The following is a 19,472-nucleotide window of genomic DNA, read 5'->3' on the forward strand; positions in this document are numbered from 1 at the left end:
CTTGCTGGCTGAAATCATTGCACCTGATTGGAAAGACTTCAAGACTTAACAATTTATATCCTTGGAGGATCTGACCTTGTGGCTTCTTCGCCAACAATCTGGGATTCACTATACTCCCTCAATTGCACCTCACTAAGGGAACCCTCCAACCTTGATACAGACTGAATTGAAGAAATGGGCAAGAAGCGGGTTCTCGTCTCTTACGGTGTCGATGTCGATGCAGTTGCCGGCTGGCTTGGTTCTTACGGAGGAGAAGACTCCACGAATGACATCAGCAGAGGTGAGTCATGTAGTCAATGCAGATTCATAGGCTCCTCAGTGGCTGACTTTGCCGTGAACAGGTGTTTGGGCTGCCACTGTCGGCACTAGACGTCTTCTGAAATTCTTCGACAAGTACGGTATCAAGGCGACATGGTTCATCCCGGGTCACTCCTTAGAATCATTCCCCGAAGACATGGCTGCCGTGCGCGATGCCGGCCATGAGATCGGTCTCCACGGATATTCGCATGAGAACCCGAAGGACATGACGATCGAGCAGCAGCGGGCCGTCCTAGATAAAACCTACCGGATGTTGACGGAGTTCTGCGGAAAACCGCCTCGTGGAAGCGTTGCCCCGTGGTAGGTTCCTCTCTTCGTACGTTGCAAATTAGCCTTCTGCTGATACAGGGGCTGCTAGGTGGGAAACGAGCAGGGAAGGGGCTCAACTGCTCCTGGACTACGGAATCGAGTACGATCACAGCATGAGCCACGAAGACTGCCAAGCGTACTACCTGCGAACAGGAGATTCCTGGACCAAGATCGACTACAGCAAGAGAGCAGAAGAGTGGATGAAGCCTCTGGTTCCTGGTCAGGAGACGGGGCTCGTGGAGATCCCTGCAAACTGGTATATCGACGACCTGCCTCCGATGATGTTCATCAAAGCAGCCTCGAACAGTCATGGATTTGTCAACCCCCGTGATGTTGAAGACATCTGGCGGGATCACTTTGACTACTTTTACCGGGAGTATGATACATTCATTTTTCCAATCACGGTTCATCCAGACGTTTCTGGGCGGCCACATGTGCTTCTCATGCATGAAAGACTCATCGAGCATATTAAAAAGCACGAGGGAGTGGAATTCGTGACTATGGAGCAGGTCTGCGACATATTCAAGAAGGAAAACCCAGCACCTGAAGGCGCGCTCATGCCAGCCGAGCCAGGGGCCATCCTCAAGAAATGACTCTGTAGAATCTGCTTACCTTGAATATTCAATATTACTGTTTCCTGGGAATTCTCCAAACTGAATGATCAAGTATTTCAGGAGGTTGACTTCAAGCGTGCTCAAAAGACAAATTGTCTCCAACTCTTCTCCAATACTCCAACTGCCGGAAATCAAGCTGCAAGATACTGAAAATACCCCAGATTCCTATGTTAATGACTCGCAGTTTGGTCTTATTCCTCGGAATGATAGTCAATTATTTCCATCAGCCGTATCGTCCTTACCCCATCTTCCTCTGGCTATTACTCCAACTCTGGGGTTTAGCCTTTTGCAGCTTCTTATCATTTCTCCCTGTGGAAGTGGATCAGCACGCCGAGACCTTTAGTGTTATCACCTCTATTGCCCTATGGAATATCATGATCGTAGGCCTGGGATGGGAAACCTTATCGCACGTCCTGGTCACAGTTTGGTTGTCCAAGTGATCAGAATTGACCATGATGGGGTATATAAAAATATAACATCCAGGACAACTGCTGAAGCTCAATTCTCAGACCATCATTCCAATTGAGCTGCAACCATCATGTCGACTTCTCCCGAGGTCAAAGACCTCAAAATCTCGCCTACTGGACCGTCTGGAGACGATGTCGCGGTTTCTAAGCCAGAGAACTACCAGTCTGGCGAAGATAGCTTTGAGATCTTCAAGAAAGGAGATGGCCAGGTGGACTTTCGCACTGTCGGCTGGCTTCAGGCCGCTGTCATCTTCCTCAAGGGTATGTGGTTTCTGGCTTTGGCGCTGCCGGATGCCATGACTGACACCCCATAGTGATCTTTGCTACTGGCATCCTCTCCATCCCATCGGTCATGTATGACCTGGGTGCGTTCCCAGGAGCCGTCAACCTTGTAGGCTGGTGCACCCTCAACGCCTATGGGGCAATTATCCTGGGCAACTTCCGGAACTCATATCCCGGCTGCCATTCGATCGTGGACATGGTGCATCTAGCCGGAGGCCGTTGGGGTCCGCTCATGCGAGAGATCGTAGGCGTGATGTTCATCCTGGCCTATGTGATCACTGCCTCGTCCGGTATCATCGGCGTGTCGGCGGCCTTCAATGCACTGTCCCGTCATGCAATGTGCACGGTGTACTGGTCGCTCGTCTCAACAGCCATCGTGGCACTCTTCGCGAGTGTCCGCAAGTTCGCCCATATCGGCTGGCTCACCTGGGTCGGATTCTTCAGCGTCTTCGCTGCCGTGTTCATCATCGTGTAAGTCTACCAGCCAGACAACCCTCCCACAGCCGCACCCACTGACGAAGACTGCGCGCAGAATCGGCGTGACCACCCGCGACCGACCCGCCGCAGCCCCCCAGACCGGCGCCTTCGACCTCGGCTTCCGAGCCATCGGCCATCCCACCTTCGCCGCAGGCATCACCGCCTCAGCGACGATCTTCTGCTCCAGCGCCGCAACCTCCGCCTTCCTCCCCGTCATCTCCGAGATGCGCACACCAAGAGACTACCCCAAAGCCGTCTACCTGAGCATGAGCTTCGTGACCACCTCCTACCTCGCCTTCAGCCTGGTCATCTACGCCTGGTGCGGGAAGTGGATCGCCTCGCCGTCGCTAGGCAGCGCAGGCGAGACCGTCAAGCGCGTCGCGTACGGCATCGCACTCCCCGGTCTCGTCGTCAGCGGCGCGCTGTACGTGCATGTCGGCGCGAAGTATCTCTTCGTTCGGATCCTACGCCACTCGAAGCATCTCCAGGCTAACACGCTTGTCCACTGGGGTACCTGGCTGGGCTGCACGATCATCCTGTCCGCCATCTCCTTCATCCTGGCCAGCGCTATCCCCATCTTCACGTACGTCCTTGCTCTGGTGGGGAGTCTCTGCTATGCGCCGCTGGCGATCTGCTTGCCCGGGTGGTTGTGGCTATACAGTCATGAGCACTACCGGCGGGGGAGTGTCGGGCGGCTCGCCATCTACAGTCTGCACGTGGTGATGATTTTCCTGGGGATCTTTATGACTGTCGGAGGCACGTACGGAGTGGTTGTGCAGATCATTGAGGCGTACCACAACGGACAGATTGATCAGGCGTTCTCGTGCGCCGACAATAGCGGCACAGTCTAGAAGTAGTCTCTCATTGTATTTCTGCTTTCTAGCATTGTTTTGGGATATCCATTGCTAATCGCCTGCCACCATTACGAGCGAGACTATGTAACAATTAGACTCCCTTTCGTTAGGACTGCACTTGTAATCTTCGGCTACCATCATGCACCCCTCAGAGAATCAATCCAAGACATTTCAATCAATCGACGCATGGTACTAGAAATTGGCCCGCTCAACACCTCACCTCAAAACTGCGGATCTCAGCCTTCTTCCCCTCCACTCTGGGAGCCTGGCACTTCTTCGGACTGTCCGCTGCAATGGCGACAATCGACCTTTTACACTTTTCATCGCTAAACAGAACCACCGAGCAAGGCGGTTGAAGTGTCTCACTGATGTAGCCCAACGCACCCCCGTTCAGGATCTCATTCTCACATTTGAGCGAGCCAGAGCCCGAGTAGAAGGTATCTACTCCTGAGCAGCGGGTATTCTGGTAGAGATGGAGGCGCCATCTAACAGGGTTGGTTGCTTTTGATGATGTCGATGGGTCTGGGTACGGTGCTGGTGATGGAGTGGCAGGATTTGTGAATAATGCGAGACTGAGAGATCCGAGCAGGAGGTTTTGAGCGTTGAGAAACATTGTTGTCTTCTGATATTGTAGGATGCTTGATGGGAAAGATGGATTGTGAATTGCTGATTGATTAGCACTTTGTTGGCCTGCTGGTGATATGCTCGGCTGAAGTCTGAATACCAAAATGGCTGTGACCTTGGAGCGAGACGAGTGAGATCAAGTGACAGTCCTCATTCATTGGGGACACTTGAGAGCGATGAAACTGACGAGCTCGAGCCAGGCCGCTCAATTCATTTTCTAATGGGCCTACCTCCAGCCAGATCACGGAACCTGTCAGTGAGGTATTGGTACAGAAGGGAATTGTCCTATCTTGAAAAAGTGTTGAGCGATTTTACACAGTAAGTGAAGGAATAAGCAAATACGGATCATCAATGGGTTTCATTAAGTCAATCGTGAAAGACTCGCTAAGATATCTTGCTCAGGCGTTAAGAAGAGGGGTCGAAATGCTGTGATGTCAATTTCATCATGAAGAATCGCTTTCGGCGTAATGGCCTCATTTTTGAGTTGTCCCCCGCCCTGCGGTTGGATAACTGATTCTGAAGGCTGTGGTTGACGATCTCCATGTCCATGGATCCGTCTTCTGCAGAGTACCGGTTAGACAATGGGCAACTTGAGGATGGTCCCAAGTACTCGAGCAGCCCCGAATTAGATTTGACCCGAATCGCTGAGAAATTCTGAAAACTCCCGCTCAAGGGCGCTCGGATCAAAGGGGGTAGATGGATCAAACGGGGATGGGTCCTCTCGTTGCTCGCTTGAATTGGATGGGTCGTCGACGCTGAGATAGTCTAGAACCTCGGAATATCTATAAAAATGCCCACACATTAGTCGATTATCAATGTAAGCGGAAACTTTGAGCACCAACATCATGATCTTCCAAGTCTCTTTCGGGAGGTCTGCATTGTCGAATGACCAATCGAAAGGCCCTGAAGCTACAGGCTCGTCGGTAGGATCATGATACGGAGCCAGGTAGGGATGTCTGAGAGCGTCTTGGGCGGAGATTCTTGTGTCTGGATCAATAACCAGCATCTTCTTGAGAAGGTCAATAGCTATAGAGGGGTGTGTCATTATCTGTGTCCAGCCACTACATTTATCCTCAGCGGAGGATGCTTACCATCGAAATCAGTATCTTTCGGGACGACAGTCGATAGGTCTCGAGGCTCTCGTGACGGCAAAGATCTCACAAATTTCACAGTCTAGATGTCAAAATCAGACGGGGACGAATCTTGGATTGGTGAGTCGAGTGCCACTGTGCGACTTACGTTCTTACTGGTGATCTTCTCAATCACCGCATCAGGAGGATTTCCAAGGATATTTGTAATGAGGTGAAACTGGTGAACGTGGTCCTTCCCAGGAAAAAGCGGCTTCCCCCGTAGCATCTCAGCAAGGATACAGCCCGCGCTCCAAACGTCCACTTGGACTCCGTATCTCTGCCATGTTAGCATGATCTCCGGGGCTCGGTAGTATCTGGTTGAAACGTAGCCGGTCATCTGGGGCTCCTGCAGCCGGGCTAGGCCGAAATCGCATATCTTCAGATCGCAGTTTTCGTTGATGAGAATGTTGGTTGGTTTCAGGTCACGGTGAATCACATTAGCCGAATGGATGTATTTCAGGCCTCGCTACTGACTGTCAGCAAGCATGTTGGTATCATCCTCGGCTTCGATGTTCATACTAAGATCTGGTAGATGAAGTATTGTGCAAACTGGCTGTCAAGGGGTTTAACGCTCAGAAGACGCCCGAGGTCAGTCCCGAGAAGTTCTGTAGCTATGTAGCTAACCTGATATCAGTATACCGGCAAAAGGTATTGAAAACAAAGAAAGAGAAGCGATGCCACGAGAATAGTCACCTACATGTCCTCCAGAGGAGATATGAAAATATCGCGCAGGCAAATGAGCTAGAGTCCAGAGTCAATCTGGCTCTCAGTAACAGCATCAGGATGCCATACATTCTCATGTCGAAGATACTTTAGTAACCTGATTTCCCGATATGTACGCTTCGCCAGAGACGAGCTGTCAAATGGCTTCATGATCTTTTTCAAGGCAACCGCCTGCTGGGTAATCTGATCGAACGCCGAGCTAGCAGTGAGCACCTTGTTAATAACGACACGCACTTGAAGCTTCAAGAGACAGTAAGCAGTGGCAACGCCACCGCAGTAAGTACATACCAGACGAGGCCAAAAGACCCCATACCAATGGGCTGCGGGTTAACATATCTGGTCATAGTAGTTAGCCCTTGGTCAAAGATCAAGAGCGCGAGTAGAAAACATGCCTCGTAGTGTATTCGAATTTAGTACCCAAGATCTCAGCACGGACAAACTCAGCCATGTGGATAGGGCCAAGCGGTCAGGTATTGTGACCGTGGTGACAATGGAAATCCGAAGCGAGCAATGATAGTCTGAATTTCATAATCTGCACCAAGGGGAGAGGCAACAGGGACCCAGGTAACTGCGTCTCAAAAAGCCGTCCAAAGAGGGGGTGTGGATGGTGCAAGTGTCTGAGTGACTAGGTACTGTGTGGCTTGTTTACCGGATCGAGCCAGCCAGAAGTTTCAGGAAAGTAGCATAATCTAGGAGGTACTAGCAGTAAGCTAAGTACCACAAACACGTCCATCATCTGAGGAAAGTTCCGGAAATAATCCAACCGAGCTAGTGGAGAAAGACAGCTGAGATTCTCGACTGTTCGATCCAGATCATCCTCTGTCTAGATAGCCCTCATACAGACGGAAGTGAATAGACAAGGTACGTGGCTTTCGATTGGCGGGACGAGATGCCAGACACAAATGTGAAAGGGGCACAAAAACAAGGCAGTGGGCCTGCATCTGCTGCACCAGTATCAGTAGTAGTGTAGTAGTAGGTAGATCCTCGGTGGTAAACAACAAACAACAGTAAAAGTAAAACAACCCCATCCTCAAACTGACCGCAGGAGAGCGAGCAGACTGGGGATACATCAAATGATCTATCCGTATTACTGTTGGGGAGATATTGATTAGGTACAGCACAGCGTCAGCGATCAGTTCCCTTCCACAGAGTGGGTCAGAAGTTAACCTTGAGGCTACCACGGATGAGATGCTATCTCCAGGATTTAAGTTACCTGCAAGAATAAGAATTACCTTTTACAGAAAAAGAGCACCTGTGCAGCTGTTCTACCTATTATTCGGTGGGTGGTGGGTTGTGGGTAGGAATGGTGGCTGGATGGTCCTTACTTTCTCTACTACTCCTGAACCCTACGGTCTCTACCAGCCCTGTCACACAATAATCTCATGGATCACAGACGCTTTGACAGAAGAAAAGGACACTCAAGATCTTCGATGTTTCATATGATATTGCTGAACTATGCCTAGGCTGAATCTGCTCCATGCTTCTTCCTTCTTTTCTGCCCCAGCTGACTATCCGTACAACGCACGAGGATAGGTCCCTTGGAATTCCTGCCACAAGCACTGTCAACTTGCACTGTTGGCTTCAACAGATCAGTCCTCCAGAAGCTTCCCTACCGGCACGGCCCTCGATATCCCGCCCTCCTTAGCAGAGACTGCAGAGACCCTCTTCTTTCCTTTCTTATGACGCGTTGGGCTGGAATCGTTGGTCAGAATAACATTCTGGGTTCCTCTCTGCATCGCAGCTAAGCTTCTCGGGTTCGCTTTTCTGAGCAAGAGAATATCTTGCTGCTTAGCTCCCCATTGCGCGAATTCTTGGTAGCCTCTGATTGCCTTTTTCTTTAGTTCCTCCTCCGCCGAAACCCTCTGTCGACGGTCAATCGAGGACCCTTTCACATTTGCCGGTTCCAATTCTGATAACATCGATGAACTCAACTCGCACTTGCAGAAACAGGCATGATCTTCTGAACACGGTTTGTCGCAGACATGACCACAAAGCATTCTGAGGTTACAACGCTGTTCGCACTGGACCAGATCATGGGAGAAGCTTGAAAGACACCGGGTTAGTGGTGGCTGCTCGGTGTGAAAACCGTCTGATGACTCACCTATGACATTGGAGGGCACACTTATGCCCACAATCCAGTGGCTCCTCGCATGGTTGGCGGCACCCGCCATTCGTTTTTTTCCAGTCGGAAGGTTCTTCAGCAGTCAGAGTCAGCATAAGTTCGTGAGACCATTATCGTATGAAACAGAATGTCCAACCTTGATTGAGAGTAGTGTTGCCATGTTTCTGGCACGTCAAAGGCAGTTGGAATCCAATGCTTCGACAAGGGCGCTCGTTGGCCATGATGGTAATCACTTCTCGCCAAAGGGCATCGGCGGAGTAAAGTGGCTTTGCATTCCCAAAGATATAGAGCCCATTCCTTGCTCTGGACAGTGCAACGCAGACTCTGTTTTGCACTGACAAAAACCCGATGCCCTTTGCATTCGAGCTTCTCACCAAGGAGAGGATGATAATGTCATTCTCTTCTCCCTGGTATGAATCGACCGTCACAACCTTGACATACTGGCCCTGGAGGTATGAATGATTCCTCATCAGCTTCAATAATTTCTTCCTCTGGCCATTGTAGAACGTCAAAACGGTTATGTTGTCTACCGAGACGCCGTTGAGCACAAGGTAAACAAAGAATCCGACGATCATTTCCGCCTCCATCACGTTGTATTTGGACGCCAGGCTGTCACTGCTTTCTGGCCAGCTATGCGAGAAGAAGAAAGATCTGAGGTCGCCCATGCCCGGAACTTTTGGACGCCGGAGGACACTCTGATGATCTTGCAGTTCTCCGTAGATAGGCTCCAGCAGGCGGCGGATTTCCGGCACCATACGCCTTTGGCGCCTCAGAGTAATGTAGCCAATTCCATTCTTCACGAGCCGTTCGAACATGGACACATCCAGATGGAAAGGTTCACCTTCGAGATCTTGCACTGCGCAATGGCCCTTGAGCTGTTGGTGATCGCCCACAAGTATCATGTGTTGGACCGAATCAAGACAGGCAACGGCTATCGGGGCCTCAATGGCCTCGGCTGCTTCTTCGATCAGGATAGTCTTTGGTTTCACACTGGAAACCAGAGCCCTGTATTTGCTCAAGCCTGTCGCAGTCATACCAATGATCTTGGCGTTCCGGAGAATGAGGTAGTCTCGCTCCCACTTTGCAATCCGAAGATCTTCGCAGTTCCTTGTGTAGGCAGCGGCGAGCTTTCGGAATTGTTCCAAAAGCATCGTCTTGAGCTGGCTCCGTAGCGCATCATAAACCGCACCACGTGCCTTGACTGGGACCTTCCACATATCAGAGTGCCTCAGGTAGTCCAGACAGGCTGTCTCTGGAAGACTGGAAGGAACCAATCCACGCATCGCTTCGCGCAGAAAGATGAATTGTCCTCTGAGATTTTCATAGTCGTCCTCGTCAATCCCTTGCTCCGCCTCGAGTTCTTTGAGCTGTTCGTATTCAAGATCTACCTCGTCTTCATCAAAGCCGAAGTTCTCCTTCGTGTATGTCACCTGGAACTTGACCACTTGATCTCCGAGCCATGCGATTAGAGGATCGGCATCTTCTTCGGCACCAGGACGGATCCAATCCTTAGCTCCCTTTGCAAGGGAATCATATTGCTCTGCTGTCAGCAGCCCGTGCTTAGCAAAAAGCTTTGAAGATAGAGGCGTCCCATCGTTGTCTTGGCTGAAAGCATCCAGCAACTCCACGACTGTAGTCACCAGAGTCTTGTATTTCCTCATTGACGGACCATACATGCCACCCTGAACCGTGACTGGTGACTCTTCTTGTCTGATAGAAAATAGAGTACGCTTCTTGATTTCAGGGTCGTTGCTTCTGCCTCCTAAGCGAATATAGTTCTTCTCGAAAACTGAGATGTGTCGCAGAAGTTGATCCAAGGCGTGATTTGTTTGAGATGAAACTATGATAGGAGGATCGTGAGGCTGCATGTTAGACAACAGAATTTTCAACGCAATCACAGAAACGTGTGTCTTCCCAGTGCCCGGAGGGCCTTGGATGATCGCCAACTTTTTGGTAAGGATCTGCTTCAGAGCTGCCCACTGCGACTTGTCGAGATCACCTGTTGGCGATTCTGGCCAGCCTTCCAACAGGTTTATCTTTCCCTCTTTGTCCGCTCGGCCAATAACTGACTGGATGTCCACAATAGGAGATTCCTTGACATAATCTGGAGCATCAACATTGGGATTCAGGCCGCATATATGATCTGCTAGAGGGAACCTGATGCAGGGTCAGCTAGTTCTGAGTTTCTTTTCCAGCAAGGTTCACACTGACTTTTCGCGGTTTAGTCTCTGGAGAGCAGTCATGGTATGTCTCAGAGCCTCGTAGTAGCCTGTTCTGGCTTCTACCATAATCCATTCCTGGTGAGGATCAAAATTGGCATCCTCAGGCTGGGCAAAGAAGATATCAATCTCCGGAGGCTCTTGCTTGACGCCTTCCAAGGGTCTCGCAGCAACAACAGCAATGACACACTTGCTTTGGAAACAGTCGCTTGCAGGAGACAGTGCAACGACCGATCCAGTAATCAACCGCTTAGAGTATTCCCAGACAATCTTCTTTCCAGACCTGTTAGTGGAGAATCGAATTCGGAATGCGATGCCCGTTTTGGCGAATGTGATGCCAGTCATGTAAACCTAAGCCAGATTCTGGTAAGCAGCAGCCCGATTTTCCTACGGATATGAAGCAAGACTGAAGACTGACCTTCTCATATATCGATACAGCTTGAGAGTCGATCATCTGCGGGTCATTACGGACGTAAGCCACAGCATCTCGTAGTGGAGCAACAGCATCCTCTCGAAGGAGTTCATAGTGGGCTCTCAAGTAAGTTTCTTTCGAGCTCCAGGGACCTTCTATACTGTTAGGCATGAGCTCCACACACTCTTCGTCTGACGACGACGGTAGGATCTCCTCAGGTGTTGGTATCTCCGGCTTCTGGAGCCAAGGGTCTTTCTGTCCATGATCCTGTTTGCGGCAATACTCTCTGATTGCTAGGTTGGCTTCGGGATTAGGACTGATGGACAGCTTCGTCAGTACCTCATGAAGACCTCCTGAGAAGTATGGAACAGGTTCATCTTCTGACTCCATTTTGGCTATAGTCGTCTTGAGCCTTAGGAGAATAGCTTGTAAAGGATAGGAACAAGGTGGACGATGATGAGGCGTTAGTTGCGACAAGAGGGAATTGCTATTCGGCAAATTGAGATTCAAATAGCATTGGGTCCCAGCCGCAAAATATAGTGAAAGTCTCGAGCAATGGCAGAGGTAAGTCAGTGAAGGGGAGATCAAATTTGTATTCACAAAGATGGGGAAACAGTGACAGTCTTCATTGAACATCAATTTTAAGAAGGAAAGGCCTGACGAATAGGATCATACAAGGGAAACAATGAGATGCAAACGAAATTGATCAGCCCCATCAGTCTGTTGCCTATTCATCATCATCCTCTTTTATATTGAATGAATGGCTCTACGCTGCCAGATTTTACCTGAAGTCAATGGCTCAGCATCTGTTCCCAGGACTATTTCTTCCTCTATGTCCAGGTATTCCGGTATTCCCACGGCGGTTACCTTCCCATATAAAGATAAGCCTTTTCTATGCCGGACACTGGCTAGAACTGTATGGCTTGCAAACAGCCTTTTGATGAGTTTGCATGTATGAATTCGCTCAAAGATCGAGATAAGTAGACTCAGGATATCCCTTCAAGTACAATGTGCCATCTCAGACTTATTTCTCTGGACCCCGATTGGACTGATTTCGAACGTGAATGACCCAACCTCGTCCCTGACAGGTTGAAGGATTCATTTCGTTTGCAATCCGCTGTTGATAGTTCACTACCATGATAGGCCCAGATCAATTATTCTCTCTTTCTGATTGGTTTAGACCATTCGGTCAAAGACAAAAAAGAATTTATCGCAAACTCAACTGGAGATGAGTGGACGAGATACAGTATTCTGTGCTTTCCAGCGATTCTGATATATCCATCATGGCGCTAACCCAAGGTAGGTAATTTCGGCCTTAGGCAGAAAGTGGGCAATCAACGTGACTGAAGTCTGGGGAACACAATGGATATTGGCCCATTCTCTATGGCTTTATTAAGCGCTTGAATAAGAAGTCTCATATCAAAGCTACACTTTTCATACTGTGGCTGCTGGTTTTATTTTCTCCAAGGCCCAAGAGAAGTGATTTCATGTTCAAGTCGAGCCATGAGTCCATAATTCGCAGCTTCCTCTACCGAACCCAAGAGGCATCACTGCGCCTTAGCGCAATCCCAACCTTTTCAGACTGTATAGCGATTGACGCATCGAGGATAGACTCCAGCTTATACAATCGGTGCTTGCGACACAGAATCTTAGAAGCGAGGGGTTTTGCGACGTCAAAATGACCTCAATTGGGGACGAGGATGATCGAGATCTTGCGGGTGAGCCCTTCGCCTGTTGCCTCACGATGACTTGAAAGACTTACTGATGGTCCGGCGATGTAGGCTCGCAAGATGGAAGCTCGGACGACGAAATGGAAGACACTTTGAGAGACGCAGATGATGCAGGGAATGATAATGATGCCGATGGAGACGCAGACGCTGATCAAGATGCGGAAAGCCCGTCGAATACCAGTCACGCATCCGAAGGACCTGGTACCGTTTCTCAAGCGAATCCTCATATTACAATGACCTCTCCTGACTCTACAAACATCACATCCGACTTGACCTCCGTCTTTCACCCTCACGTTCGTCCGGAATGTCTAACAGCATCCAGCTACGACATAGTACCCACCACCGCCGCCCCTCATAGTACATCGATAAATGCAGTGACAGCGACAGCCGACATGCGATGGGTGTTTAGTGGAGGGTCCGATGGATATGTGCGAAAGTTCAATTGGGTCGATTCAATCAACAGCAAACTGATGCTGACCGTGGCGCAACGACATCCCTTCGTCGATAGCGTAATGAAGGCGGGTGTGTTGATGACATATTGGGAGTGCATGGATGGGAACGCATTGTCGCCGGTCTATTCTCTAGCTAGTCATAGCGAAGGCCTATGGCTATTATCCGGGTTGGAGTCGGGCAGTATCCGTCTGCAGTCAGTTCGCCATGATGAGGGGAAAGAGATCGCTCTCCTGCAACAACATACTTCGGCCGTCTCGGTACTACATCTGACACCGGACGAGAAGTCATTGTTATCTGGTAGTTGGGACAAGCGAGTGTTTGACTGGGATTTGAATACCGGGCAGACGAGGCGTATCTTTGGTGCCAGCGCCGGGCAAATCGCAGCGATCGAGATTCGGCCAGAATCCACCATCCCCATTCCAAAAGACGCATCAGAACTGCCTCAGACGAATGGCACCTACTCATCAAACTACAATGTCAGCGGAACTGACAGCTTCAACTTCATGGATACATCGAACGATTTAGGTGAAGGCGGCGCTGCTGCAAACCCGCAGGCGGGATCCCCAGCAGATTCACTCTTTGGCGGGGCCGATTCATTGTTCGGGGATGCAGATGGCGGGCGTGGTGAAGGTGCGGGCGCATCGGGAAATGCCTTTGGAATAGACGAGGATGATGAGTTTGGCAAAGCTCTTGCCAACGGCATTCTTCCGGATGCCGATGCCGATGCCGATGCACATGGCGAGCCTGACATGATGGATCAACCAAATGGGACTGCAGCCGGCAACGCAAGTGCTGACGCTACCACAACGAACCCACTGACCGAGTCTCTGGGGACCGAGCTTCCAAACGTTTCATCGCAGCCAGTGACGAACGGTCTACCGCACGCGGAGGGATTAGAACCACCTTCACAGACTCAATCTGCTATATCCACCCAGCAAGAGTCGAATGTAGTAACAGATCACACCTTCCTTGCCGCGTCCATCGACGGCACAATCAGAGTATGGGACAGACGGCAACCCGACCCCGTTGCTCGGATCACACCCTATAACTCTCCACCATGGTGCATGAATGCATGCTGGTCTCCCGATGGGAATTATATTTACGCAGGGCGTCGAAATGGAACTGTGGAGGAATTCAGTCTCCATAAAGGTCTACGAGAGCCTGAGAGGACCTTCAAATTCCCGCAGGGCAGTGGACCAGTGACGGCGCTGAAGGCGATGCCGAATGGGCGACATATTGTCTGGTGAGTAGTATTTCTATCTATCATCGCTAGCTACTACAGCATCTTTGTCTCGTAGCATCATGGCATCTGGCTGACCAATTGTTTTCAGTGCGTCGCATGATATTCTTCGATTGTACGATTTGAAACACGAACAAGTCACCCGCCACTCCACTGTACCTTTTCTCATCATCCCTGGGCACCGCACCGGGACAATATCACAATTATATGTTGATCAGGCTTGCCGGTTTATGATCTCGACAAGTGGTAATAGAGGCTGGGAAGGAAATACCACCGAGGTTTTACTGGGCTATGAGATCAACGTTCCTCGATGACTTCTTTTCATTCCATGTATAATATATCCCGGCAGATTTCTGCCATCTTGTTCTCTCCTCGTTTGAGGTGGATAGACTATAAATGTTTTTTTCTGTTGAGACTATCTTCAATGGAAATCGGAGCATGGCATTCAAACATTGCATGTGCTGGTCATTGTTCATGATAGCCTAACTAACGGGGACATGTAGACCAGTTTCCTAAACTACAGTGTTTACGTATACTAAATCTCAAAATTTGGCAGACACTACCAAAAGCAGGAGATATATAGTATGGAATTATCAGATGCTCGTACTTGCATTCGTATATATCTTGGTAGAATAGTCCTATATTCACAGATTGATGACGCCAGAAACCGTAAAATACCCAAACATAAACCCCTTTCCAAGAACCAAGCCAAGAACACACAAAGATGGCCGTAAAAAGGATCATAAGAAAAATCTTACTAATCATAATCATGAGCGACTGTATCAAAGTCGATGCCTTCGCAAATTTCATGTTGCTGTGCCCTCCAGGCACCGAACAACGGATTCTGCGCCCACCGAACATAACCTTCCTCGTCCTGCTCAAAGAAGACATACCCTGGCTCATCATCGGGACCATTACTCTCATCTTCAAGTGAGCGAACACCCCTGGGACTGGTGACCAGACCCCCAAAGCCCGGGAGAGCCACATTAGGGATATGGCCTCGGGCCTCGATCTGTCCGTTCTTCACGTTATTGACCGTGATCAGGTACACGGGCGGGAGAACGGCATCCCGATCCGGCCTCAGAGGCATCGGGATCCACGCCTCATTATTGAAGGACTCGGGCCGATTCTTGTCATGTTTCAGGGGCAATGGCCGGGAGAGCAGCATCGCGTCTAGCTTGCCAGTGTCGAGCAGCAACCCTGGTGTTCGGACATACAGTACACTGTCGTACTGCATAAACTGAATCTGGCCTAGGCGAAGAAGCTTGGTATCTGTCGGTTTGTAGCCTGCAGACGTGGCTGCTGTCATGTCGATGGGGAGAAGCCAGACGTTGTACTTTATGCTTGCGGCTCGAAGCAAAGAGAGAGCCGTTGCGACGGAGGGCGAGACCTCGTCTGATGACAGCAGATCCCATTCCCGGGGATACATGAATAACCGGTCATTGATCGCTGTGCCATTTGTGGCGAGATGTTTGAAGAAGAGGATTGCGGAGCAGATATCGGATGGATCCGGGGAGGACAGGAGCTGGAGATATGCATAGTTGCCTCCTGCTCCAGGCGGCGCATGATGAGCGACAGGTTTTTGCTGCTTCTCGGGGATCAGATCAGACAGAAGATTCTGCTCCCGCTTTTGAAATGATGATGCTGCGGATCCATGCCCGGCAATCGGGTCTGGAACCGAGGGAGGTCGAAGAGCACTCTGGATGCTTTTGACAGACTGCTGCTGAAGGACGTAGCCAGATAGAAAAAGGAGAAGCGTAAATAGGCAGACCACGCCAGTGGAGAGGATGACTGAGACTGTCGAGGAGGTCAGAAGCACCATGATTGTGTGTAACTTGAAGTCCGCATCAGTTGGTATGCTTGGACGGCGACCTAGTTTCCGTTTCGGGTAATATGTGTTGATGTTCCTGAGATGTACGAAAGACAACAATGCATGAATTGAGCATCGAACATACGACTATAAAACATCACCATATACAATTGAATTATATAGCATGCATCATCAAGATCGCCTATTGATAAATGGCCTGTAAATGAAAGCCTCCAAACCTGCTAACAGTAGACCTGAGACATACGTTGCATCAGCAGCACCTCCACTTATCTTTGTGGTGGTTGTCGGTGCGACTATCGATAAGAGTCCGTCTTGGCACAGCCTCAGCGCCACAGCCACAGCTAATCTTCCTCCGTCCCACCAACTTTCTTTTCTTCGCGGACAACCTTTTAAGTCGTGTCCACGTCGCGATTTTCCGATTCGCTTCAATCATGGCCTCCCATCGTGCTGATGCGAGTACCCTCCTGGACAATCGTGGCTATTCAGGCCCCCTGGTCCGCGGCGTCAACCCCGCCACACTGTTCGAGAAAGCCGTTCGCGACCGCATCACAGACTCATATTACTGGAAAGAACAGTGCTTCGGTTTAAACGCAGCAACACTTTGCGATCGCGCAGTTGAATTGACCTCTGTCGGTGGTACATATGGTGTCGCCGAGAAACCCACCCCGTTTCTTTGTCTTGCGTTCAAGTTGCTGCAACTCAACCCCGAGCGTGACATCATTTTGGAATATCTAAACTACACCGATCCGGGCAGTGACGAAGAGACAGAGGCCGCGGCGGAGGACCAGGCTCGAAATGGCGTGGTTGGACAACGGGGGGACTTTAAATACCTCCGGGCCCTAGCGGCATTCTACGTGCGTTTGACCTTTGACCCGGTCGACGTCTACAAGACATTGGAACCTCTCCTTCTCGACTACAGGAAGCTGAAGCGACGAGTACGCGACTCGTTTGTGCTTACCTATATGGATCAATTTGTCGACGATCTTCTGACGAAGGACCGTGTGTGCGGTACTAGTCTTTGGAAGTTACCGTCACGGCAGCAGTTGGAGGATTTGGATTTGTTGGACGAGCGCGTCAGTCCCTTGGCGGACGAACTGGAAGAATTGGATAAGGAGAGCGAGCAAGGCAGCCACGATAGCGAGTCACGGTCTAACGGGGACGCTGGAGACGAGTGAGCGGGTCATTAGGCCCCATAATTGGCATCTCGAAAATTTTCGGACACTCTACAATTCTTGGCCGCCATTGTCTCTGCCGGACTGATGCGTACCCCGTTGGGGATTCAGCCCCTCATGTATTCGCGCCACTCAGTGGCGCGAGCTAGATTGGGGAGGCGCCGTCTCATTAGCGAGCTGACTCAAAGCATCCTCGTTGCCATATGCCCGGTGAAGCTATCCAGAGTCCACGGTCGAAGCTTGGAGAAGAACAGTCAATATTTTTTTGCTGGGAATCTTCTGGGCAAAACAATGGCCCCCGAGCGAGTTCAGAACTCTATGACAAAACTCACCGACCGCCACCAGATGATGATCTTTGTTCAGAATGACGAATATTCTTGCTTCAATATACCCGACTCTACATATCATGTAGGTACGTTTCTTGTTTGCTGTAGGTATGTGTATAACTAGAACCAGCTTGGTATATATCGATAATAAAGATTATACAGAACCACCAAGAACGTCATTTGGACACTTCAGACAAACTAATCAAAAACCTTGCTGGCGATGCCACTTGTCCTCCCAATTCCTGAACCAAGGGCTCTCGTCCAAGGTAGCCACTTGCCAATTTTTGTCTACGAGGCCTTGCTCCTCCTGCTCCTTAGCCCATTCCTCAAGCTTCGGAAGCACGATATGCTCCACGTGCCATGTATTCTTATATTTCATTAGATTTTCTTTTCCTTCTTTGAGGACCTTGGCTACCAAAGCTGGTACGCAAGGTTCATCACGAAATTCGGACACGGGCGTAAAAAGTGCCTTGAAATTGAAGACGACCGCTGCCGACAGAGGCAGACGTCTCAGCGTCTGCCAGTCCACTCGCAGATTGCAATCTGCCAATTGGAGGCCGGGGTCTTGAGACAAGCGAAGTTTCTCATGAGGGTCCCCTGGGGGCATATACAGAGGCTTCCCGACCTCTAGACCCCAGGACCCTCTCTGGATTGGTTTGTCTGTTGGCATTTTGGTAAAGAACCTAGCGGAGAACTTGTCAGCGACCCCTTCGTCTTGCCACTCTCCTTGTACATTGGACCTACCGATCCATAGAGAATTGCATCTTTTCCTTATAGTCCGGAATCGGCTCATGGATTTGATGGAGCTGAAGTCCGATTTTCAAACCAACGTTCCATCCCAGAGCAGAGCAGACGACTGCCGCACGGAGGAAATAGAAGCCTGTCTCATCATCGCGCAGCATGATCGCAAAGTCTTCGGGTACATTGTCGAGGAGAATCTCCAAAGGATGTCTGGCTCTGATGTCTTGCTCGGTGTCGAGGATTCTGTTCTTGAATATCCGCTTGCCCACTAGCGAGAAGTACTGAGGATACCGGGCGCACAGAAACTGCAAGACCATTTCCATCAATTCCTTGCAGGCTAATTCAGAGCCCGGAAGATAGCCGAGCACTGATGAGCCGTGTTTTGCGTATAATTCCTTGCGTTGCGCGATTCGAGCTTTGTATGTGCCTTCGAGCTCAATCCACCAGTCCGTTTCCATTTTCGTCAGTGCTATACGCAGGAGAAATGATGACTGTCAGCTCCTAAATCCGCTTGTGGGGGTGTTCTAGTGGACGGTTTGGTGCTGGTCAGGCAGACTTACACATGGTTTGATGGTATGTCCACCGGAATGGACGATATGGCCTCGGTAGGGCCTTGTCAATGACAAATTCATGGTATGGCTGGGGCAGAGGCACACCACTTAGGGTTGCATAGTCCGGGAAATCTCCTAACATTTTGATCTCCTCTGTTGAGAACCCTGTCGGAGTATACCTTTCTTCTTGACAATTTCGGTAATCCATTGTCATCGGCAGAATGAATTGTCTGATTTCGGCTTCGTCAATGTCTTTCAATTGTGCCGAGCTCTCTCGCAAGGCAGCGAGGGCTTGCCGACGCTGTGGTGGTAAAACATCGGCATGGTTCACTTGGGACGCGGAACCGATCACCGGCTTCTTGTCGGGTGATATGGATCTTGGAGGCGTTCCAGCAGTTGACGCTTTGCGGCTCCGAAGACTTATTCTTGGCCAGACTTTCCTGCGTTGGGATCGATCGAAGGTGAAGAATAGTCCAGCGAGCGCAGTCACGGTCAGACCAAACAACCACCAGTCACCGAGCATATCGAATATCTGCATTCTCATGTGTCTCGTGAAACGATATATAAATGAAAGAGGGCATAAAAATATGGCTATGCCTGTTTGGCAAGGACAAAAGTGGCATCAAGACTCATGAAAGGGATTAGATTTGTAAGGGCGTCTTCTGCGGTATAAGAAAAAGCAATCAACCACAGACACGAGAAGTGTGATCGAGCAGGACTCCTCTCTACTCCGTATTCCCAAGGATATGCTCTATCGTGACCTGCTTGAACTTACTACGTTTGGTGCGGAGAAGCAGATATCAGATAAGGATGACGCTGGGACTGCAACATGATAAGACAATAGCACTGGTTAGAATAGACCTTCGGATCTGATTTC

The 19,472-nt window shown here is 50.0% G+C and overlaps 8 protein-coding genes across 8 annotated transcripts; 4 read left to right on the forward strand and 4 right to left on the reverse strand.

Annotated features, from left to right (window-relative positions):
- Positions 1-174: 174 nt before the first annotated feature.
- On the forward strand, positions 175-1,220 carry CDV56_106353 (polysaccharide deacetylase family protein; the record flags this gene model as incomplete). Its single annotated transcript, XM_026759972.1, has 3 exons — positions 175-280; positions 342-618; positions 677-1,220. The coding sequence occupies 3 exons, from the start codon at positions 175-177 to the stop codon at positions 1,218-1,220; spliced, it is 927 nt and encodes a 308-aa protein (XP_026616360.1).
- A 559-nt stretch (positions 1,221-1,779) lies between these two features.
- CDV56_106450 (putative neutral amino acid permease) lies at positions 1,780-3,318 on the forward strand (the record flags this gene model as incomplete). The annotated part of the gene is made up of 3 exons (XM_026760069.1): positions 1,780-1,969; positions 2,023-2,461; positions 2,523-3,318. The coding sequence occupies 3 exons, from the start codon at positions 1,780-1,782 to the stop codon at positions 3,316-3,318; spliced, it is 1,425 nt and encodes a 474-aa protein (XP_026616361.1).
- Positions 3,319-4,570: 1,252 nt separating this feature from the next.
- mpkC (mitogen-activated protein kinase mpkC) lies at positions 4,571-6,246 on the reverse strand (the record flags this gene model as incomplete). Its single annotated transcript, XM_026760249.1, has 9 exons — positions 4,571-4,727; positions 4,788-4,971; positions 5,037-5,118; positions 5,185-5,541; positions 5,595-5,694; positions 5,773-5,816; positions 5,868-5,997; positions 6,087-6,134; positions 6,191-6,246. The coding sequence occupies 9 exons, from the start codon at positions 6,244-6,246 to the stop codon at positions 4,571-4,573; spliced, it is 1,158 nt and encodes a 385-aa protein (XP_026616362.1).
- Positions 6,247-7,387: 1,141 nt separating this feature from the next.
- On the reverse strand, positions 7,388-9,788 carry CDV56_106786 (putative DEAD box helicase involved in nonsense mediated decay; the record flags this gene model as incomplete). The annotated part of the gene is made up of 3 exons (XM_026760405.1): positions 7,388-7,707; positions 7,900-7,993; positions 8,295-9,788. 3 exons carry the CDS (start codon positions 9,786-9,788, stop codon positions 7,388-7,390), a joined length of 1,908 nt encoding a protein of 635 aa, XP_026616363.1.
- Positions 9,789-12,229: 2,441 nt separating this feature from the next.
- Positions 12,230-14,288, forward strand: CDV56_107040 (WD40 repeat domain-containing protein; the record flags this gene model as incomplete). Its single annotated transcript, XM_026760659.1, has 3 exons — positions 12,230-12,269; positions 12,333-13,977; positions 14,066-14,288. The coding sequence occupies 3 exons, from the start codon at positions 12,230-12,232 to the stop codon at positions 14,286-14,288; spliced, it is 1,908 nt and encodes a 635-aa protein (XP_026616364.1).
- A 443-nt stretch (positions 14,289-14,731) lies between these two features.
- CDV56_107152 (uncharacterized protein) lies at positions 14,732-15,796 on the reverse strand (the record flags this gene model as incomplete). The annotated part of the gene is made up of 1 exon (XM_026760771.1): positions 14,732-15,796. One exon carries the CDS (start codon positions 15,794-15,796, stop codon positions 14,732-14,734), a length of 1,065 nt encoding a protein of 354 aa, XP_026616365.1.
- Positions 15,797-16,236: 440 nt separating this feature from the next.
- On the forward strand, positions 16,237-16,980 carry CDV56_107228 (PRP38 family protein; the record flags this gene model as incomplete). Its single annotated transcript, XM_026760847.1, has 1 exon — positions 16,237-16,980. The coding sequence occupies one exon, from the start codon at positions 16,237-16,239 to the stop codon at positions 16,978-16,980; it is 744 nt and encodes a 247-aa protein (XP_026616366.1).
- A 525-nt stretch (positions 16,981-17,505) lies between these two features.
- On the reverse strand, positions 17,506-19,133 carry CDV56_107282 (heme-dependent oxidative N-demethylase family protein; the record flags this gene model as incomplete). Its single annotated transcript, XM_026760901.1, has 3 exons — positions 17,506-17,986; positions 18,048-18,513; positions 18,605-19,133. 3 exons carry the CDS (start codon positions 19,131-19,133, stop codon positions 17,506-17,508), a joined length of 1,476 nt encoding a protein of 491 aa, XP_026616367.1.
- Positions 19,134-19,472: the final 339 nt, after the last annotated feature.

The sequence above is a fragment of the Aspergillus thermomutatus genome (assembly GCF_002237265.1).
Source record: "Aspergillus thermomutatus strain HMR AF 39 chromosome Unknown NODE_43, whole genome shotgun sequence".
NCBI classification, from domain to species: Eukaryota; Fungi; Ascomycota; class Eurotiomycetes; order Eurotiales; family Aspergillaceae; genus Aspergillus; species Aspergillus thermomutatus.